Here is a 21,852-nt window from a genome sequence, read left to right as displayed (position 1 = left end):
ACCAGCTGAGGCTAACATCCAGATTCAGGAAGGCAGAGGAATTAGAAATCATGATCCAAGACTTATTGAGGACCTAGACTGACTTACTAAAGTATAGTATTTCCAGAGCAATTTTTAAAACCACTGTTTTTGACCAAATTCTCCTTTTCTTTTATTCAGCACACCAGTCTCTTCTCTTTCTCTCTCTCTTTTTTAAGATTTATTTATTTATTTATTTATTTATTTATTTATTTGAGAGAGAGACAGAGAGTGTGTGTGTGCATGAGTGTGCAAGCAGGGGGAGGAGCAGAGGGAGAGAGAGAAACTCAAGCAGACTCCCTGTTGAGCATGGAGTGCGATGTGGGGCTCCGTCTCACGACTTGAGATCAAGACCTGAGTTGAAATCAAGAGTCAGACCCTGAATCAACTGAGCCACTCAGGCACCCCTAACTTGCTTTTTCATTGCCTCTTTTAGGCTCTTGAAATGTCCCCTTGCCTCCAGCCCTCAGAACTGGCCCAACACTCCCTGACCAAGACAGTCAACTTCAGACACCTTGCTTCTGGCTGCTCCAAGACAATGGCCCTAGGTCTTCATCAACTGTTTTCAAGTTACTCACTCTGGAACATTCTCTAGCTACATGCACACCAGTTTTGCTCTGGCTCTGAGTTCAGTGCCTAAATGTCGTTTCCTAGCATTGGACTGAAACTTGCAAGGTAAGGAATTAGGGATAAGAGAATGAGAGAGAAAAAAATGACTTGGATGAAGCAATAATCAGAAGAATTGTTTTTAGTTCCTGATGCAAGTACATATTTATTCAGTGGATGGCCCATCCTACAATTTAAACTGCTATAACTGAGACATTCAAAGATCAACAAACCAATAGGATAGAATATTGTTTCTCACGTAACAGTTCAGAGGCGAGTGGTCCAGGTTAATGGGGAAGTCTGCCCCATACAATGTTTGTTCCATCTTGTCATCCCTTTCTAGGGTGCTGTGTTTACGTGCATGGTTAAAGTTGGGCTGCCCCGGTCATGGGGAGAGGCAAAGAGAAAAAACGAAAGGCAAGCAATTTCCTTTTAAGAAAGTGACACAAGAGTTGAACTCATCACTTCTATTCACATTCTCCTGGCAAGAAGTAGGCCATTTCCTACAGTGAGGAGTCTGAGACTTTCAGTTTCTAGATGAGTCACCTTATGCCTAGCTAAAACTCCTTCCTTTTGTAAAAACAGAAGAATAAAATTGGGGGAACAATCAGCAGTCTGCCAAATTCTATTTTTCTTTCCATCCCAGGAATCAGGTAGTTTGATATGAATCCCAACTTTTATTCCTATAAACCCATTTTGCTGGGATCCCTGGGTGGCTCAGCGGTTGAGCGACTGCCTTCGGCCCAGGGCATGATCCCAGAGTCCCGGGATCAAGTCCCACATGGGGCTTCCTGCATGGAGCCTGCTTCTGCCCTCTGCCTGTGTCTCCGCCTCTCTCTCACTCTGTCATAAATAAATAAAATCTTAATATATATATTAATTATAATATATACATATATATATATAATATCCATTTTGCTAGACTCTTTTCCCCCTTGGCCCCTTCGAGCACCCAAACAAGACAAAGAGGGGACAAAATGTCAGTCAGATCATTACTATCAGGCATGCCAAGAAGGCGGTGGTATTTACAGCGAGCATCGACAGCCATCACCCCTGTTCTGCATCTGCTATTTTAGTTCAGTCAGATTCCCTGGTCTCTCGGTCTTTTCAAGCCCATCTGTAATGTAATGTGTCATTTCCCTGTTGAATTACTGATCCATAAGCCAGCTGGTATTGAGGTCACACCAAAAGCACTTAAATTACTTAATTATTTAATATGGTGGCGACAATAGTCTATTTGGAGCCTGCCCACTATCTATTTTTAAATTTTCATGATTGATGGGTTATCTAGATTAATAAGAAGCCTTAATTAGCTGGACTGACCTTTCCACTTTCTAAGTCTTTGGGTCTGAACAAACCCAGCCAAGTGTTCCATAGCTGCCCCAGCCACAACTACATTGCCAAGGATTAACAGACCACCAGATAATACCTTTTGATAGCAGAGCCTGAATTTTATCCACATATATTTTTTTCATCATGAGAATCATCACAAGCTTGATGCCTACCACTTGGTAGAAATCAATAAATAAATATTTGCTACATGAATAGATGTGTTTGTCTAGATACACTTTTTCTCTTCTTCTTCTTCTTCTTCTTCTTCTTCTTCTTCTTCTTCTGCTCTTCTTCTTCTTCTTCTTCTTCTTCTTCTTCTTCTTCTTCTTCTTCTTCTTCTCTCCCCGTGTGTGTGCACATGTGGATATATTGTTCCAGCACCATTTGTTGAAAAAACTATCCTTTCGCCATTGAATGGCCTTTGCTTCTTTGTCAAGGATCAGATGATTATATTTGTATGGGTCTATTTCTGGTCTCTCTATTCTGTTCCATTGATCTATGGTCTACTCCTTCACAAATATCACACTGTCGGGATCCCTGGGTGGCGCAGCGGTTTGGCGCCTGCCTTTGGCCCAGGGCGCGATCCTGGAGACCCGGGATCGAATCCCACATCGGGCTCCGGGTGCATGGAGCCTGTTTCTCCCTCTGCCTGTGTCTCTGCCTCTCTCTCTCTCTCCGTCTCTGTGTGACCATCATAAATAAATAAAAATTAAAAAAAAATATCACACTGTCATGATTATTGTAGCTGTAAAGTAGATCTTGAAGTCAGGTAATATTAGTCCTCTAACTTTGTTCTTCAATATTTTAACGGCTATTCAGGATCTTTTGCCTTTCCATATAAACTTCAGAAACACTTCACTAATATCCAAAATAACTTGCTGGGATTTTGATTGAGATTCCATTGGATCTATAGATCAAGTTGAGAAGAGCTGACATCTTAACAATAGTGAGTCTAACTAGCCATGAACATGGAAAATCTCTCCATTTATTATGAGTTCTTGATTTCTTTCACTACATAGATAAATGAATTAATAAATACTGACAATAAGACTTCAAGTTTGGAGTCAAGAGCCAGAATTGCAAGAACCTGAATCATACTGCAGAATTTTCTTATTTTCAATATTTTTCCTTATGAATAATTAAGGAGGGAAGCTAGCTTTTTTTGCATATCTACATCAAATACATAACCTTAATGATTCCACTTATCCAGCTACACTGCCCCCACCCTAGTCCAGTCTCATGAGTCCACTCTTGCCTCCTGTACCAGTTATCAATTGATAGCCTCTCAGCCCCAATATCACTTTATTGGCCTACTTTGTGATATTTGAGCTGGACTCTGCAAACCACATTTCTCCTTTGCCAATCAACATGATGCCAGGCTCCGCCAAAAAGTCTGCAAGTCTGGAGGAGAGAGAAGAGAATTTTTTCTTCTAGATTTTGTTCTTTAAAGTGGCAGCAAAGGGAAGAGGGTGCCCTGTTCTCCAGAGCAGCTGAGGTTCTTGTGCTTCCAGTGAGCAGCCCCGCAGCAAGTTTCTTCTCCCTAGTGGCTGGCAGCTTGTTCCTATAGTAGCCACACCTCATCAGAGTCTGAATCTGGAAGCTTGCAGTACCTCTTCTAAGTTTCTAAATTCCTTGTTTGTTCCTTTAATTCCTTTTTTACCTTTTCCTCATTCAGGGGCTGCTCTCTGTAGTTGCTATCTATATACACAATAGAGCCTTCTCCTCCTTTTAACAGTTAATCATCTACCTATCTAGTTAACAGCTCTTCATATTAAACGTTCCTTATTGAAAACGCTGGTGTAGTGGCAGGATACAAAATCAATGCCCAGAAGTCAGTGGCATTTCTATACACTAATAATGAGACTGAAGAAAGAGAAATTAAGGAGTCAATCCCATTTACAATTGCACCCAAAAGCATAAGATACCTAGGAATAAACCTAACCAAAGATGTAAAGGATCTATACCCTCAAAACTATAGAACACTTCTGAAAGAAATTGAGGAAGACACAAAGAGATGGAAAAATATTCCATGCTCATGGATTGGCAGAATTAATATTGTGAACATGTCAATGTTACCCAGGGCAATATACACGTTTAATGCAATCCCTATCAAAATACCATGGACTTTCTTCAGAGAGTTAGAACAAATTATTTTAAGATTTGTGTGGAATCAGAAAAGACCCCGAATAGCCAGGGGAATTTTAAAAAAGAAAACCATATCTGGGGGCATCACAATGCCAGATTTCAGGTTGTACTACAAAGCTGTGGTCATCAAGACAGTGTGGTACTGGCACAAAAACAGACACATAGATCAGTGGAACAGAATAGAGAACCCAGAAGTGGACCCTCAACTTTATGGGCAACTAATATTCGATAAAGGAGGAAACACTATCCATTGGAAGAAAGACAGTCTCTTCAATAAATGGTGCTGGGAAAATTGGACATCCACGTGCAGGAGAATGAAACTAGACCACTCTCTTTCACCATACACAAAGATAAACTCAAAATGGATGAAAGATCTAAATGTGAGACAAGATTCCATCAAAATCCTAGAGAAGAACACAGGCAACACCCTTTTTGAACTCGGCCATAGTAACTTCTTGCAAGATACATCCATGAAGGCAAAAGAAACAAAAGCAAAAATGAACTATTGGGACTTCATCAAGATAAGAAGCTTTTGCACAGCAAAGGATACAGTCAACAAAACTCAAAGACAACCTACAGAATGGGAGAAGATATTTGCAAATGACATATCAGATAAAGGGCTAGTTTCCAAGATCTATAAAGAACTTATTAAACTCAACAGCAAAGAAACAAACAATCCAATCATGAAAACGCTGGTGTAGTTTCTGCCTCTTGACTGGATTCTGACTGACATATCCTCTGTGTTTTCCATAGAGCAGCCAAAGTGATTTGCTTTGTAAATTTGGATCCCACTATCAGTGAGTAGGTATAAAAAGCAGAATAAAATACAGGTTTGGGGCTCTAAGGTGAATGAACACTCCACCACTGCTGATACAGTTCTGTGGTTTCCCAATGCACTTTGAATAAAACCTAAACTCTGTATCCTGGCCTTGAGATTCCCGCCCAGATTCCCAAGTTTATCTGGTTACTTCCCTCATCTCATCATGCTCCGGACATTGTGTTAGATGTGTTAGACATTTTCTTGCTATGATGGTCAGTTTTATGTGTCATTTTGGCAAGGCCATACTACCCAGTTATTTTTTTTTTAAGATTTTATTTATTCATTCATGAGAGACACACAGTGAGAGAGAGGCAGAGACACAGGCAGAAGTAGAAGCAGGCCCCATGCAGGAAGACCAATGTGGGACTCAATCCGGAACTCCAGGATCACCCCCTGAGCCAAAAGCAGATGCTTAACTGCTGAGCCACCCAGGCGTCCCTACCCAGTTATTTAATCAAACATTAATCTAGGTCTTGCTGGGAACCGTATTCTATAGATGTGGCTCACGTCTACAATGGTTGCTTTTAAGTAAAGGAGATTACTTTTGATAACGTGGGTGGGCCTCATCTAATCAACTGAAAGAACTTAAGAGCAAAACAGTGGTTTCCCAGAAGAAATTCTGCCTTAAGACTACAGCATCATCTCTTGCCTGAGAGCTCCAGCTTACCAGCCTGCCTTACCAATTTTGGACTTGCCTGCTCTAATAATCACATAAGCCAATTTCTTGAAATAAGGTAGGAGATAGATAGGTAATTAGATAAATATATAGATATGTAGAAACAAAGATCTATATCCTATTGGTTCTGTTTCTGGAGAACCCTGGCTGATATATGTGGGCCACTCCAACTCAGCCTCATGGCCTGCCTGGAGCTCTGCTGCCTCTGCTGCCCAGAGGGCTGGCTGGTTCCTCTCATTCTTTAAATCTCAACTGAACATAGCCTTTTCAGAGAAGCTCCCCAACCACCTCATCTAATTAGATTTTGTATCTTTCCCCTTTTAACTACTCTGGACAAGATTTCAAACATTAGGGCAGCCCTGGTGGCTCAGTGGTTTAGCGCGGCCTTCAGCTGAGGGTGTGATCCTGGAGTCCTGCATGGAGCCTGCTTCTCCCTCTGCCTGTGTGTCTCTGACACTCTCTCTCTCTCTGTCTCTCATGAATAAATAAATAAAATCTTTAAAAAATATATTAAAACAAAGATTTCAATCATCAATGAGGCATATCTCCTTTGCTCATCACTTAGAATCTTTGCTGGCTCACAGTAGGTGCTCAATAAATATTTAGTGAATGAATAATGAACCTATTAAATGCCCAATACTTTTATTTCCTAAGGAAGAAAATATATAAGTGCACTTAAATTTTTTTCTAAGTTTCATTTTGGAGCCTTCCAAGAAATAGGAAATAATCTTAGATGCTCACATAATGATATATTTTAGGAAAACCTTCAACAATGTTTGAAATGAAAACTATTTTTGATTAGCATTGATTTACTTTTAAACACAATACCATAATTGCCCTAATTTTCTTAACTTAAAAGTTCATCTAAATCCAAACCATCTGTGTAGCTCATCTTTTTTATAAAATAATCTCTCTGACCACAATAGCTCATCTTGAGCTCTCTCTCTGTGTACTGATAGCATTTATTCTGTACTACAAACTTTATTTATTTGTTTAAGATTTTATTCATTTATTTATTTATTTACTTACTTACTTATTTACTTATTTATTCATGAAAGACACAGAGAGAGAGAGGCAGAGACACAGGCAGAGGGAGAAGTAGGCTCCATGCAGGGAGCCCAACGTGGGACTCGATCCCGGGATTCCAGGATCACGCCCTAGGCCCAAGGCAGGCGCTAAACCACTGAGCCACTCAGGGATCCCCCTGTACCACAAACTTTAGCACTTAATTATCTGCTGCCTAAAATGGTTAGGTACTTGTTTTCACACACACTGTGTTAAACTTCTTTCTCTAAGGAGAATATAAAATATCATCAATTGCTCCTTATTTATTAATAAAAGACACAGAGAGAGAGGCAAAGACACAGGCAGAGGGAGAAGCAGGCTCCTCACAGGGAGCCCGATGCAGGACTCGATTCCTGGACCTGGGATCACTCCCTGATCCAAAAACAGACGCTCAACCCCTGAACCACCCAGGCATCCTAAGCCTATTTTTTTTTCTTCCAGATACAGTACCTGTATAGATTGATGGGCTCCTTTTGTGTTCCCCAAGGGCACCAGGTAGTCTTATCTCCATTGAGCAGGCTGAAATAGTGTTTGAGGGCCACAATTTTTTTTCTTTTTTTTAGAATTCCAGTATAGTTAATACATAGTGTTATATTAGTTTCAGGTGCACAATATAGTTTCAGGGCAGGACTGTGTCCAGGCGGACAGATGGGAGGGACTCAATGCTTCCATACATTACTGTGTGCTCATCATGATAAGCGCACTCTTGTATCCTCTTTATTTATTTCACCCATCTCCCCACCTACCTCCCCTCTGGTAACCATCAGTTTGTTCTCTATAGTTAAGAGTCTGTTTCTTGAGAACCACTATTTTTTACTACTTTTTACAGAACTTGAACTCACAACCCTGAGATCAAGACCTGAGCTGAGATCAAGAGTCAAGACGCTTAACCACCTGAGCCACCCAGGGGCCCCTTGACTACTTTTTATTTTAAACTATTTATTGGTTTCCATAGGTCACTTGTTGAAGAGGTTGTTGCAAATTATTCCTTCCATTGACATAGCACCATATAGATTACTTATTTTTTTTAATTTTTATTTATTTATGATAGTCACACAGAGAGAGAGAGAGAGAGGCAGAGACACAGGCAGAGGGAGAAGCAGGCTCCACGCAGGGAGCCCGACGTGGGATTCGATCCCGGGTCTCCAGGATCGCGCCCTGGGCCAAAGGCAGGCGCTAAACCGCTGCGCCACCCAGGGATCCCGATTACTTATTATTTATTCTAGTCCTAGATGGATCTATAATTTAGAGGGATTATTACAAATGAGAGATTGCAGTACAAGTCGAAATGTATCCAAAGTCACCCAAGATGTCCATCACTATGCTGAAAATACTGTATGTCGTAAGTACTCCTCTCATTGCTAATTCTCATCTGATGGAGGGAAAAATTTAAGTAATTTAAAACAGCAAACCATGGTAGTTAAAAAAAATTGGAATCTTTAGTGCTGCCTTTCTTCATTCTCTTTTTCAAGGGTGGGGGATTACATAGGTGTTTTTCTTACTAACCCTTTTTTGCTAATTTATGTTCATAACCTCTAATCAATTTAAACTAATAAATCACATTTTAAAAATCTGCTTGTGGTTCCTACTGGAACTTGTCAAGCAGGAAGTACACGTTGCCTCAGAGAAAGGAGACCAAATGCTGAATGTCCCAAGGATTTTGGCCAAGTGTTTGAGATTGCTCAGGATATCACCAGATAATTTGTCTAAGCATTCATGAAACATTTATTATTTTACCATAATAATGAGAAATAAAGAATCAAAAAGGAAGATAAGGGACGCCTGGGTGGCTCAGTGGTTGAGCGTCTGACTTCGGCTCAGGGCGAGATCCCTGGGTCCTGGGATCAAGTCCCACATGGGACTCCCTACGGGGAGCCTGCTTCTTCCCTCTGCCTGTGTCTCTGCCTGTGTCTCTGCCTCTCTCGGTGTGTCTCTCATGAATAAATAAATAAAAATCTAAAATAAAATAAAGGCTTGACTCAAGCAGGCTTAAACAGAAATGTGTTATTTCACAATAACAAGAAATCCAGGCTGTAGGGTTGATTAACTTAGTGGTGTCATCAAAAACTCAATTTCTTGGGCAGCCCGGATGGCTCAGCGGTTTGGCGCCTGCCTTCGGCCCAGGGTGTGATACTGGAAACCCAGAATCGAGTCCCACATCAGGCTCCCTACGTGGAGCCTGCTTCTCCCTCTGCCTGTGTCTGTGCCTCTCTCTCTGCGTGTGTCTCTCTCATGAATAAATAAAGAAAATCTTAAAAAAAAAAAAAAAAAACTCAGTTTCTTAAAAACCAACAGCAATAACTTGGGTTCTTTCCTTCCCTCATTCTTTGATGTATTTTCTGTTTCCTTACTCATGGTTGAATATGGCTGCCAAGAGCAACAAGTTTCCTCATTCAAATCCAATGGAAGAGAAAGAGAAGACTTCTTCCCAGAGTATGGAAGATAAGACCTTCCCTTCAGTTTGAGCCAACCAAGTAAGGTCCTAAATCCACCCCTAGACCAATTACTTTCGGGTGGGGGGGGTGGGGGGGGGAGGAGTGTGATCTGATTGACTTAGATGAATCAGGATCCCCCTCTGAACTGGGAAGGGGCAGATGCCTGAACAAAACTGGGTCTGTGATTCAAGTAGGAAAAGGGGTGATAAGGGGCTCAGCCTCCTGCGGAGGCCATCACAGGTGTGAAGCCTCTGGAGACTTGAATGCACTACCTGCCTTTGCCACTGTTTCCAAATGCCCTCCCTAGTGGCTCTTGTGACCAATACAATGCAAATCCATTTTGGAAGTGTTTTGGAAGTGCAGCTGAATTCATAAGGGCCTTTTTTCCCTCAAGATTTTATTTATTTATTCATGAGAGACACACAGAGAGAGGCAGAGGGAGAAGCAGGCTCCCTACAGGGAGCCCAATTCGGGTTCTCAATCCCAGAACCCCAGGATCATGACCTGAGCCAAAGACAGATGCTCAACCACTGAGCCATCCAGGCGTCCCACTAAGGGCCTTTAGTCATATATTTTCTCCACCAAGGGATAGTAAAATTATGACTAAAGTCATCTGATCAGAAAGGAAAAGAGGGAAGAAAAGCTGTTTGTGATGCAAACCTGTAGATTACTTCCGATATTGTGGGGAGTCCGTGCAGCCCTGTCTCCCTCTGCTGGAATCATGATAAAATTGTTAAGGCAGCCTTTTTTTTTTTTTTTTTTTTTTTAAATCGTTTCCACGGCTGTCTTTAACCAAAACACACGGGTTTCTAGGTTCAATATAACTTCACAAAAAGTCCCTAGTTTCTTGTTGATGGAGAGTTTGATATGCTTGTTGCAGCTCCAGGTAAGTCATGGTGAAGGAAAGGGGAAATACTCAATTTCTTGGGCAGCCCGGATGGCTCAGCTATGCCCAAAGCCCCACTGACCGTTTGGAGCCCTTCGCGGGGCGGGCTAGGATGAACAGGGGGTGTTGATGTGGGGTCCCCTCAGTGGCATAATGTGGTCCGCGGGATGAATGCAAAACACAAGGACTTCTTTTATCGTCCCCAAAGTGACCCAACTGCTGAATAACACCAGTTTGCAATTGAATGGTCCTGTTGCATTTATGAAACATGGATATAAATCCATGGTTCCAGGGATCCCTGGGTGGCGCAGCGGTTTGGCGCCTGCCTTTGGCCCAGGGCGCGATTCTGGGGACCCAGGATCGAATCCCACGTCGGGCTCCCGGTGCATGGAGCCTGCTTCTCCCTCTGCCTGTGTCTCTGCCTTTCTCTCTCTCTCTGTGACTATCATAAATAATAAATAAATAAAAAAAATTAATAAATCCATGGTTCCACTGGGCCTGAGAACCAGCCCTGGAGGTAGGCACAGCAGATTCCCATGTCTACCTCATCGATGAGAAGCTGAGGCTTCAAGACATTAAGTTACTTTCCACAGGACACGTGGTTAATAAACAGGAAAACTTGTGCTCTCGATGACAGGGCTTGTGTTTTTCCACTGACTAACTCCTCCCTCTTCCTGAAATGGCTGGTCTACAAAATGATTTTATTTGTAACACAGTCGTCTCATATAACATGTTGCCCGAGGCATTTTGAAGACACCCTAGATCTTTTAATCAGTTCCAGATTATTCCCTGCTACTTAAGGGAAATGATTTGTATGAATGAAGGCTTTTGGGCCGTGGTAAGAATGAATTCTTTGAATGAGAAGCCACATTTGGAACTGGTCAGCTCTTGAAGAAAAGGAAGAATGTAATTTAATCTTGCCATAAAATAAACAACAGTCCTAGAGTGACTCGGCAGCAGAAAAGAAGGACATCATGGTTGTGCAATTTAATAAATGCATGACTATTTCCTTTTTTTTTTCTCATGTGACTGTCTTGACTCACAGATTAACTTTGGTTGCATGTCATTCCTTAAAACAAGCCACCAAATAAATTCCACTCTCTTTGAATTTTTCCATTCTCATTGAGAAATAAAAATGAAATAAATAAAATAAACTCTGCCTCACAGAGTTTGCGTTTGTCTCCACTTTTTCAAATGACTTGGTTCTTTGTTTTAAGAAGAAAGAAAGCACTGGGGAGCCTTAAGAGTCAATGAAATGAATGCTTTTTGTAGATTTGTGTCTACTTTCTGCCCTCTGACTGTCAGGATCGGGCTCTCTTTAGGGGCTTCGGAAATTACCCTGACTCTTGCTCCATACCCTGCTATCCCACAGGAGAATATCCAGGACAGTTCCAACATGAACATAAATGACAGGTTTGTGGAGGATTGCAGTCCTTGACCACTCATGGCACCTCTTAGAACCATGAGGTCTCAGGACTACCTAAATAAAATCTTCAATCAATCAAAAAAAAAAAAAAAAAAAAGAACCATGACCATTCCAGCTGGAGGAGGTGTTGGTGTTCTCCAAATCTACCTCCTTTATGAACAGAAAACAGGTCCAGATGGGTGGTTTGGTCTAGGGTTGCTTTTTCCGAGTGTCTACAAAGTTGTAGGAGGTTCTTTTCTTATTAGTTCCATTTAGGTACAACTGCAAATTTCCTGTTTTAGTCAATGCTGAAGGTAGAGCCAGCCAATTGCTGGTGATGTGGTTTTGGAGGCCATGACTCCTGCTTCTAATTATTCTGTAGAAAATGCTAAAGAAAGCAGCACAGGTGGTCCTCTCAGCTGGTTCTTCTAGAGTTGAATATTCAGTTTCAGGAGTTGCTAAGTTGCACCTAACTTTAGAATTTCCGCAGCTCATACCCTGAAACCTCAGTGTTAGGGACATGTAATATTTTAGACAGCCATGATTATTCTACTTAAAAACTGAACTTTCAGGTCAATGTGCAGGTATTAGTGGTCCCCAGTAATTTTATTGTATTTTATTTGTTTTCTTTTATTTTAAAAGTTTTTATTTATTTTTTTTAAAGATTTAATTTATTTATTCATGAGAGACAGAGAGAGAGGCAGAGACACAGGCAGAGGGAGAAGCAGGCTCCATGCAGGGAGCCCAATGTGGGTCTCGATCCCAGGTCTCCAGGATCATATCCTGGGCTGAAGGTGGTGCTAAACCGCTGAGCCACCCAGGCTGCCCTTTATTTATGCATTTTCTAAGTAATCTCTGCATCCAACTTGGGGCTCAAACTCATGACCCTGAGATCAAGAGTCGCATGCTCTTCTGACTGAGCCAGCCAGGCGCTCCCTCCTTTTTTTAAAAGAATGGTCCCCGGTAATTTTAAAAGAAAAAAAAGAGAAAGAAATGCTATGCTTCCCGTCCTCCCTCCCCCATCCCTACCCAGTCATGCAAGATGCCTTCCACCTCAGTTATCCACAGCCTCAGACACAAGGGAGTGCCACCTAAGGTGCAAGCATGGTCTACAAGAAGCAAGGCCAAATGTCCAGGTGATGAGGACAGAGACATTCCAGTAAATGACCAAATGGCCTTGGGTATGGGATGCTTCCTAGTGCTACAGGGTGTTTCCCACCTCAGCTGGACACCAAACTGTGTGTTCTGGGAAAGATGGCTTGAAGTAGGAGCCCACAGGATCTGTCTATTGTGTGGGTGGTTCTGGTTGTTTCATAAACATGGAGTATTTGCTAAGAGTATGGCTGACCCGGCAGTCTCACTACAAACCTCCAGGAAGACCAACATGGGAAATCGCTGAGATTTTAGGCAAGCTTGCAGCTTCGTCTGTAATATCTTGTAGAGAGTACGCCAACAAATTTGAATATAGCAACCCTCCCACAAGGAGATAAAGGCTGTGGATGAAGACAATTATTGTAAAGCGAGCTGTTGGGAGGAGGTATAATGTGCATCTTTTTAGAAAGGCAGATGGCACAATAGTAACAGCTCAGATTTGAGCCAATTCTGTGGATTAAAATTCCACTTATGCTGTTTATACCAGTGTGGCCTCTGTCACAGGCCTCAAGTTCTTCATCTGTAAAATGGGAATGGTAGCAACAGTATTTGTCTCTTGGGAAGGTAAATGAGTTAATAAACAAAAAAGGCATGACACGTGTGACATATTTCACTGTAGTCTTTTCAAGGGAAAACTGTGTGAATTTGTCACAGACAGCACTACTGCTTTGCACTTATGTAGAGCTTTAAGCTGACAGGCACTTTGTGCGCATTCTCATTTTCTTCTTGAAAAACCCCTGTGAGGTAGGAACTAGTGTCTCCATTTTACAGAGTCCAAGAATTTTCTCCACTGTAAAATGGTACAATTAATAGCTCATCAGGAGTGACTCATTTCTAAATTATAAACATGTATTTTCAAACCAAGCTTACTTTCTTCATTTGATTGCAATTAATAACAATTTTTTTAAAGTATGGGAATTGGTATTTTTTGCATTGTTCTACCACCTTCCACAAATTCCTCCCTCACCCTAGTATCTACAGTTCCAGTCGCACCCAAGTTTGTCACCTCTGAGCTTTAGTTGAGTATCTTTGATGAGCGAGTTTCCGTGATAAGTCAGGCACATACACATACCCGTCAGCGTCTTTATTTATAAGTTACACATTTATTACTTATATCATTATTTAAATTATTTATTATAATTATTATAAAAAACTTTATTTCTCCAAACCGAATATGATCTAACTGTCTATCAACAGGAGACTGGGTCATGAAATCATGGTTTATTCATACCGTGGGATACCACTGAGCAGCAAATAGGACTGACCTCTAGATACTTTGCAACAACATGAAGGAATCTCAAAAACATATGCCAATCTCAAAAAATGAAAAAAGCCAGACACAAAAGACTACAGGCCTTATGATTCCATTTATATGAAGTTTTAGAAATGACAAAACAAAGCTAATGGTGATAGAACCCGGGACCGTGGTTGTGAGGTGGGGGTGGGGGGAAGGTGGACATCAGGGCTGAGTGGAGATAAGGCATAAGGGAACTGTGTGAGGTGTCAGAAATGTTCCGTCTCTTGATAGGAAGGCAAGGGACTGGGTATACAAACTTGTTAAAACTCACTGAACTATATACTTAATTAAGATCTGTGCCTTTCCCTGCATGTAAAGCACACCTCAATAAAAACTGGCAGCTGCAGGTAGTTAAACAATTACCCAACAATAGCTTATTAAAAGGTAGCTTTTCCAGAAATACAGATGTGACTAACCATGACAACCATTTAGATGCCCAATTTCGTGTGGACTACTAGTTAACATGAAGTAGACCAAAACAGAAGAGTACTGTAAAAAAGGAGAGATGCCTTTGTTTTAGGACACAATGACCTCAAGGCAAGCAGTAAACTTGGACCAGAGGCACACCAATGGCCCAGATTACTAATCCAGTAACTAACACATTGTTGTTCACAATATATTGTCTTTAAATGTAGTCTCACTTCTCTTATCAAGAAAGAGCCTCCAGAATAATAAACTCCAGCTACTTACCTCACTCTGATATTATTCTTATTTTTAATACACATATATCATTTTTGCTTATCACCTCAATTTCTAAAGATATCCTAACTCAGAAGAAGCCCTCCTCTGCGTCATGTCTACATCCTTTAAACCAGAGGGAGATCTCAAAACAAGGTACTTCTGTTAACTAAGAGGATGGGGGTGACTTGGGGCAAAGCCTCCATTATTCCTGGGAAAACAATCAGAGACTGAGAATCACTTTGGAGGTGTTGTTTTGCTCTCTTGCCTCTAGTAATCGAGGCCCCCTTAGAGTGTGAGGACAGACAGGCCCACGCAGCCTCTGGGGAGAGAAGTCACATAAATGGAGGGAGGAGGGAGGACAGTGAGTGGGAGCAAGGGTTTGAGGTTTCCATAGGTCTTCAAGGAGAATTACCTTGGATATGCTGACCTCATTTGCTTGTCCCTAAATCTGGCAGAGCTGGGGGAAAGGAAAATTCTGCCCTCTTTCAAAATAAATGATGGCAGGGACTCAGTGCCCAGGTCCTATTTCTGGGCATAGAAACATTCCAAGTCTCTGAGCTCAGTAGTAACAGAAGCTTCTGGCATTAACATAATGCTTTAGAAAGACCCGTGTATCTCTGCCCTGCTTCACACTTGAGACAGGAACAAGAGGTGTCTGGGGGAGGGGGAGGGATGATGGAGGGGGGGCAATGGGTGAACATTTTGTCCTTACTTATGACCTTCCTGACTGTTCCCAGCTGGGGTTTCATGGAAACCAGTGGGTGTGTTCTTGGGTGGTATGGTAGGAACTGTTGTTTCCTACACTACATGTTTTTCCTTTTCTTCCAGAACTCCCTGTTTTCAGCTAGGTATATGCCTAGTCAGAGCAAATACCTTTCCCAGCATTCTTTGCAGCTCAATGTGGCCATGGGACCAAGTTCAGCCAATGGGGAAGTGTGACAGCCCCTGGAACTTTCCTTGAAAGAATACTCCATTTGTCCTTCTTTCTCCCCCTAAGCATCCTGCTTCTTCAATTGTAGAAATGACTGCTAGGATTCCTACCACCATCTCGGACCACGAGGTCAAGGGCCACACTCCAGGGCAGCAAGCAGTGAGCTAGAAAGAACCCAAGTTTTCAGTTCCTGAGATTGCATGGAACAGTCTGACTACATGGAACAGAGCTACTAGAGCATCCTCGACCACCACTGAAGTGAGCAAGTGAGGTTCTTGTCTCATGGAGTCGAAGAATGAATCTCGTGGACACAGGTGAGTAAAGGGATGGAAGCTGATTAAGTGAGAATACAGAGAGAGCTCTCAGGAGTGAGAGGGGTCCCCACGGGGTTGCCACTGGGGGCTTATAGGGTTGGTCTTTTATTGAAAGCCAACTAGGGAACCTAAATCCTTTTAACAGCTCTATTGATATCACCACTGAGTAAGGACTAGTGATAACACCTTCAATGACTTATTGCCTTTTTAGGGCCCCATAATTCTTTGTTGGTCATAAGCAGCTGTCATTAATAAGATCCCACCTCTGGGTGACTCAGCAGGTGAGTGTCTGCCTTTGGCCCAGGGCGTGATCCTGGAGTCCTGGGATCAAGTCCCACATTGGGCTCCCTGTGAGGAGCCTGCTTCTCCCTCTGCCTGTGTCTCTGCCTCTCTCTGTGTGTCTTTCGTGAATAAATAAATAAAATATTTTAAAAAATAAATCCATAACTGGCAGAAGAGAGTATCTGGATAAGCACTTTTCCTCTAAAAACTAGCTGTCTGCCATTATTCAAGTTACTCAGCTTCCCTGGGTCCGTTCTCTCCTCTGCAAAATAAAGAACGAGTCCTCCTCTTAGAAAGCTGGTCCCCCGAAGCACTGACTGGTCCATGATAAAGTTTTCATCTGTTCTTCTGATGAAAATGTCTGGGTAAAGGGATCCCTGGGTGGCGCAGCGGTTTGGCGCCTGCCTTTGGCCCAGGGCGCGATCCTGGAGACCCGGGATCGAATCCCACGTCGGGCTCCCGGTGCATGGAGCCTGCTTCTCCCTCTGCCTATGTCTCTGCCTCTCTCTCTCTCTCTCTGTGTGTGACTATCATAAATAATTAAAAAAAAAAAAAAAAAAGAAAATGTCTGGGTAAAATGCAAACTGGGTTCTCTTGCAAAGAATTATATACTCTGAGATCAGGTCATTGTTAAATTTTTTGTTCTTTAGAAATGATTGCGATTACAGATGGAGGGGATACTTTGGGTTATAGGACAATTTTAAATGTTTTCCTTCTTCTCCTTTTCCTTCTTCACCCTCCTCCTCCTCATGCCCTCTCCTACTCCTCTCCTTGTTGACATTATATTTTCTCTGGGCCAGTACTGGGCTGAGTACTTTGGACACATTAACTTACTCGTAGCCACCTGAAGAAGCCAGAATTAGCATCTTTTTCTTTTCCTTTCTTTTTTTTCTTTTTCCAGATGGAGAAACTACAGCTCAGAGAGATTAAGTACATTGCTCAATGTCACACAGCTAGCAAAATGTGTTCACTGAATCTCCAGGCTCCTGCCTCCATACTGAGCATGAATAAGACCTTTCAATAGCTAACAGGAAATGACATGGTTTAGGTAGAGCACCTGGCACAGTATCTAGCACATAGTGGGTACTTAACAAAGAGTGGTTATTCATTCATTCCTTCCATAAATATTTGCTGAGCATCTACCATGTGCCAAGTACTGTTACATGCCCCAAGACACAGCAATTAAGAATATAGGTGGAAATCCCTGTCCCACGGAGCTTACATTCTAAGGCTTAGTGCGTGTGTGATTACATCCTCTGCTGCAGTTTTCTCTCACAAGCACTCTGCTGACAGCAGGAATGAAAAAGGTTTGTGGCCATATTCCACTCTACAGCCCTACAGTGGCAGAGCAGACATCAAGGGAGACATGGGGCTATGGTGCCAGCAGCTGCCAGCTTCCTACCAGAGGTGGAGCAGTGGTGCTCTCTTGGGGAAGAGGAAAAGTGATGGGGGAAGGAAAACGGGGATGGAGGCAGCAGCCAGAAGACCAGGACCCAGTGCTAGGTGCTTCTTCCAAATACTTTGGGCAAATCTGGTGTCAATTCAGAAACCAAAGCTCAGCGGGCGGTTGGTGCCTTCTTGTCCCTCCCACCTCTAACCTCTATCCCACCTGTGCCACCAGGAAACCGGGTACCTTCTGTTCTGGATTGATCCGAGTGGTGCTGATGAGAGAAGACTGAGGCTTCCCTGGGGAACTTTGTGCCTCCGACCCCACAGCTTTCTTGCAGGGAACCATGAAAAGTGACAGGACTTGAGGTCAGAAGTCCTGTTCTTGTCCTGGCCCTGTAATTTGCCATCTTTACCTCTTATGTCTTCTGTGAATCCTAATTCATGGGGTTCTTAGAAGGATTAAAAGACTGAGCACTTGCTCATAGTAGGTTAAGTATTCTTTGTTGGGCTGGTTGGTGTAAAGAGCAGGATGAAAAAGTTGTTGGGAAAAGGGGAAGGGTGTGCTTCTCTTCCTTCTTCACTGTCCCCTCCCTCTGGATGGCTCCATTGCTTTGTTACCACTCCCTCTGTTCATTTCTATTCTATTTCCTACTCCTAGAGTAGTTCCTGAACCCCCAGAAAACCCACTGGATCCCAAGGAACACAGTTTGTAAACCATCAAAGCAAGTTGAGACAGTACTTTCCCAAAGAAATTTCAGATATTAGTACCAGCCTTTAAAAAAGAGTTAGTGTTATTTAAAAGAGGGAGAGTGGGGGATCCCTGGGTGGCTTAGTAGTTTAGCATCTGCCTTCGGCCCAGGGCATGATCCTGGAGTCCCGGGATCAAGTCCTGCATCAGGCTCCCTGCAAGGAGCCTGCTTCTCCCTCTGCCTGTGTCTCTGTCTCTCATGAATAAATAAAATATTTTTTTAAAAAAAAAAAACAGGGATCCCTGGGTGGCGCAGCGGTTTGGCGCCTGCCTTTGGCACAGGGCGCGATCCTGGAGACCCGGGATCGATTCCCACGTCAGGCTCCCGGTGCATGGAGCCTGCTTCTCCCTCTGCCTGTGTCTCTGCCTCTCTTTCTCTCTCTGTGACTATCATGAATAAATAAATAAAAATTAAAAAAAATAAATAAATAAAAATAAAATAAAAAAATAAAAAAAAAACAGTTTTAAAAGAGGGAGAGTGAAAGAGGACTTCAGTTATACTCCCATTTTGACCTATCTGTACTTTCTAAGTGATTAAATTCTTTGCAGCTTATTTCTTATCTCCAGCAAAAGACCCTTGAGGGCAAAGCATCCCCAGATGGGAAGTGAAACTACCCCCAAGCGGTAAGGACTGCCCTGAGCCAGCAAGACCCCACGTAACTGACCCCAAGACAAGGATCACTTGGACCTTCACTGCCCCCTGCATTTTCCCACCCACCTTTGTGCCACATTTTCCTTATATAAACCTGGATGTACTTTCAGCACTTTGGAGACAGTCTGAGACTCTAGTCTACTGTCTCCCAGGTGACAGCCTCATTGAAATGACTTCCTTTCTTGTTTCACCGCCACTTATTTCTCTGCCTTTGGATTTTGTCAGCAATGAGTGGCCCAGCCTGCTCTGTGTGGGACCCCTAAAGCCAAGTGTTCTTGCACCCTTGTGTCCTGGCTATGAGAGTGGGGACTGTGATAACATCAGAAATTCCGGGGGCGGGGGGGGCGGGGGGCAAACCTCAGCCACTGAGATTTTTTTTTTTAACTCCCCCAGGTGACCACCACTTGGCCAGAATAGGAAAGCATGGATTAAGGAGAATAATCACAATGTAAAGGAAATTTCGTAATGCTCAAATGCATAAAATGAGAAACAGTGAGGTAGTAATAAATTATGTTTTGGGAAGGAAGAGGATGTTACGAAATCAACGGGGGGGTGACATCTAAGCTCAACTTTATTTTTTTTTTAATTTTTATTTATTTATGATGGTCACAGAGAGAGAGAGGCGCAGAGACACAGGCAGAGGGAGAAGCAGGCTCCATGCACCCGGAGCCCGATGTGGGATTCGATCCCGGGTCTCCAGGATCGCGCCCTGGGCCAAAGGCAGGCGCCAAACCGCTGCGCCACCCAGGGATCCCTAAGCTCAACTTTAAATGATGAACAGGGGTCTCTAGGGCCTTGCCATTTGAAGTGTGAACACCTGCCAAGTATGCACCATCCTGGGGGCGCCTGCATGATTCAGTCGGTTAAACCTCTGCCTTCAGCTTAGATCATGATTTCAGGGTCCTGGAATCAAGCCCCAAAGCCCTGCTCAGCGGGGAGCCTGCTTCTTCTTCTCCCTCTGCCCTTTCCCCTGCTCATAGTCTCTCTCTGTCTCTTGCTCACTCTCTAATAAATGAATAAAATCTTAAAAAAAAAAAAAAATGCACAATCCCATGTCCCTTCCCCCATCTGCTGAATCACAGTATGCTTGTTAACCAGACCCCAGGTTATTCATATGCACAGCAGAGTTTGAGATGCCTTGGTCTAAATGGGCAAGGTGGAGAAGAGTGTTGCCACTATAAACCTGGTCAGTTTAGATTAAACAATGGTTTGCTACAACCAAGGTTTATTTTTCAATTTCTCTTTTAAAATAAATCCCAAACCTAATGTTCCCAATGGCTGACCCAAATGTCGTTTTGTAATGACATTTGAAGGTCTGAGGGTGAGGATTGAGTGCTTTATCCAATCTGCTAATGGGGAATGTTTTTATAGTACTGGTGCAGATGCTCACCGGTGGCTCTGGGGGTTGGACAGGCTGGGATGTAGGACCCTCCTGGCATGGGATTTAGGTCTCTGTGCAAAGAGGCCAGTGCCTCCACCCTCAGACCATTAGGCATGCAGCCTTCCTTGTGGGAACCATCTGAACTCATGGCATATTTCTTAGTGACTGGTGTGGGGATGGAAGTGGGGGTGTCAGCTGCTTCCAATCCAGTGTTAATCCCACCAGCACAGCTGTCTGTTCTTTTGCAATGAAAGGAGAAGGGGAAGAAGGGTCTCCAAGGGTGGTGGTGTGGACATGAATCCCGCTGGTCTGGACCTTTTAAGCAGGAGACATAACCCCTCAAATGTAGCATGTTGACTATTTCAAGATTAAGGAATTTGAGAATTGGTTTGTGCAGGAAGGATTTTCTACCATCCCCTGAAGCAGGTCATAACCCTCATGAGACAGGTGCCTTCTCCACACCCAGAGGAAAGGAGCACCCTTGTCCCCAAAGACAAAGGGCACAGAGAGGAATCTGGAGAAAGAGGCCTTGCTAAGTCTCCCCACCCCCCAATTTACTACACTTACCGCATATCCCTTGTCCTATTATATTTTCCCATGACTCTTCACTCTTCATCAAATCTAGCACAAAAACACTCAGGTTTAGCCATTTCTTTCTTTTTTTTTTTTTTTTTTTTTTTTAGGTTTAGCCATTTCTTGAGGTCTTCATGTCTTTACAAAGGTTCAGTGCCATATGAAACTTGTATTAGATGAATATGTGTACTCTTCTCCTGTTAATCTGTCTTCTTCACTTTCATTTTCAGACTCAGCCAAGGACCCTATGAGGGTCGAAGAAAACTTTTTCCTACCTACAACAGCACAGTTGGTGGAAACTCATAACATTTTGTCCTCGCCACCCTGAATAGCTGCGTGTCCCATATGCCAGCTTCCAATCTCAAGGGCTACCTGCATGTCCTAGTAGACTCAAGTTTCTACCCAGGTGTAGGGATGACTCCATGCCCACATGTTTCAGCACAACTCAGACGGGTTTGAGTTTTCTTTCTACTCTTTGCAACCCTATCTCTGTCCATCTAAGTAAGGAAATAAATTGCCTTTTCCTGAAAATATTATGGTAAATAATTATTTCACATGAAGTCCACCTACCGAGATGTGTTGCATACAGTTATGGAAGGCAGCACACATTAGGGGGTATGTAGTAGGAGCAATCCTCCCCACCTCAGGTTTACATGAGAATTGAGTTGGGAACCATATATCCCACTCTTACCACGGTGCCAAGCACAGAGAATGCACTCAATACTTGGCCCTTTACACAATGACTGTTCTATCGTCTGTTCTATCTTTTGTGATAGAGGCAGTGGCCCTCCCTGCTGTCTCCTGGCAGTGCCCACCTCATGCGTGTGGGGACAAAGGATGGCACAAGTCCTCAAGACTGTTGCTCGTCCACAGACCTGGTAACCAGGTTATAAACACTGTTTTCAGATCAGTCCCTTAAATTCCACTATAATAGTTTGGGGAACTAACCACTGAGACCACAACCCTCATCTAGGCCAGGTATGCCATCATGCTATTTTTAAATCTTCCAAGAAAATAAGAGTCTAAAATATTCTGTCCATAATAAATAGTAGTAACTCTCTGAG

General features: G+C 42.9%; 1 protein-coding gene and 1 long non-coding RNA gene across 3 annotated transcripts in view; one reads left to right on the top strand and one right to left on the bottom strand.

Annotated features, from left to right (window-relative positions):
* The window catches only part of GABRR1 (gamma-aminobutyric acid type A receptor subunit rho1), a 59,474-nt gene extending 38,604 nt beyond the window's left edge, over positions 1 to 20,870 (bottom strand). For both annotated transcript variants that reach the window (XM_077903092.1, XM_077903093.1), the window contains exon 1: positions 20,783 to 20,870. Coding sequence is in view for 1 of the 2 variants with exons in the window: in XM_077903093.1 (XP_077759219.1) it covers positions 20,783 to 20,814 (32 nt within the window). In the remaining variant the exon portion in view is untranslated. The remainder of the gene's footprint in view (positions 1 to 20,782) is intronic.
* LOC144317133 (uncharacterized) lies at positions 15,274 to 21,319 on the top strand. The gene is made up of 2 exons (XR_013383032.1): positions 15,274 to 15,763; positions 21,019 to 21,319. It is a non-coding gene; the product is annotated as an uncharacterized LOC144317133 (long non-coding RNA).
* The last annotated feature ends 533 nt before the right edge of the window (positions 21,320 to 21,852 follow it).

Source organism: Canis aureus, chromosome 7 (assembly GCF_053574225.1).
Source record: "Canis aureus isolate CA01 chromosome 7, VMU_Caureus_v.1.0, whole genome shotgun sequence".
Lineage (NCBI taxonomy): Eukaryota > Metazoa > Chordata > Mammalia > Carnivora > Canidae > Canis > Canis aureus.
Note: the sequence above shows the minus strand (reverse complement) of the source record. Positions and strands in the feature narration are given on the sequence as shown.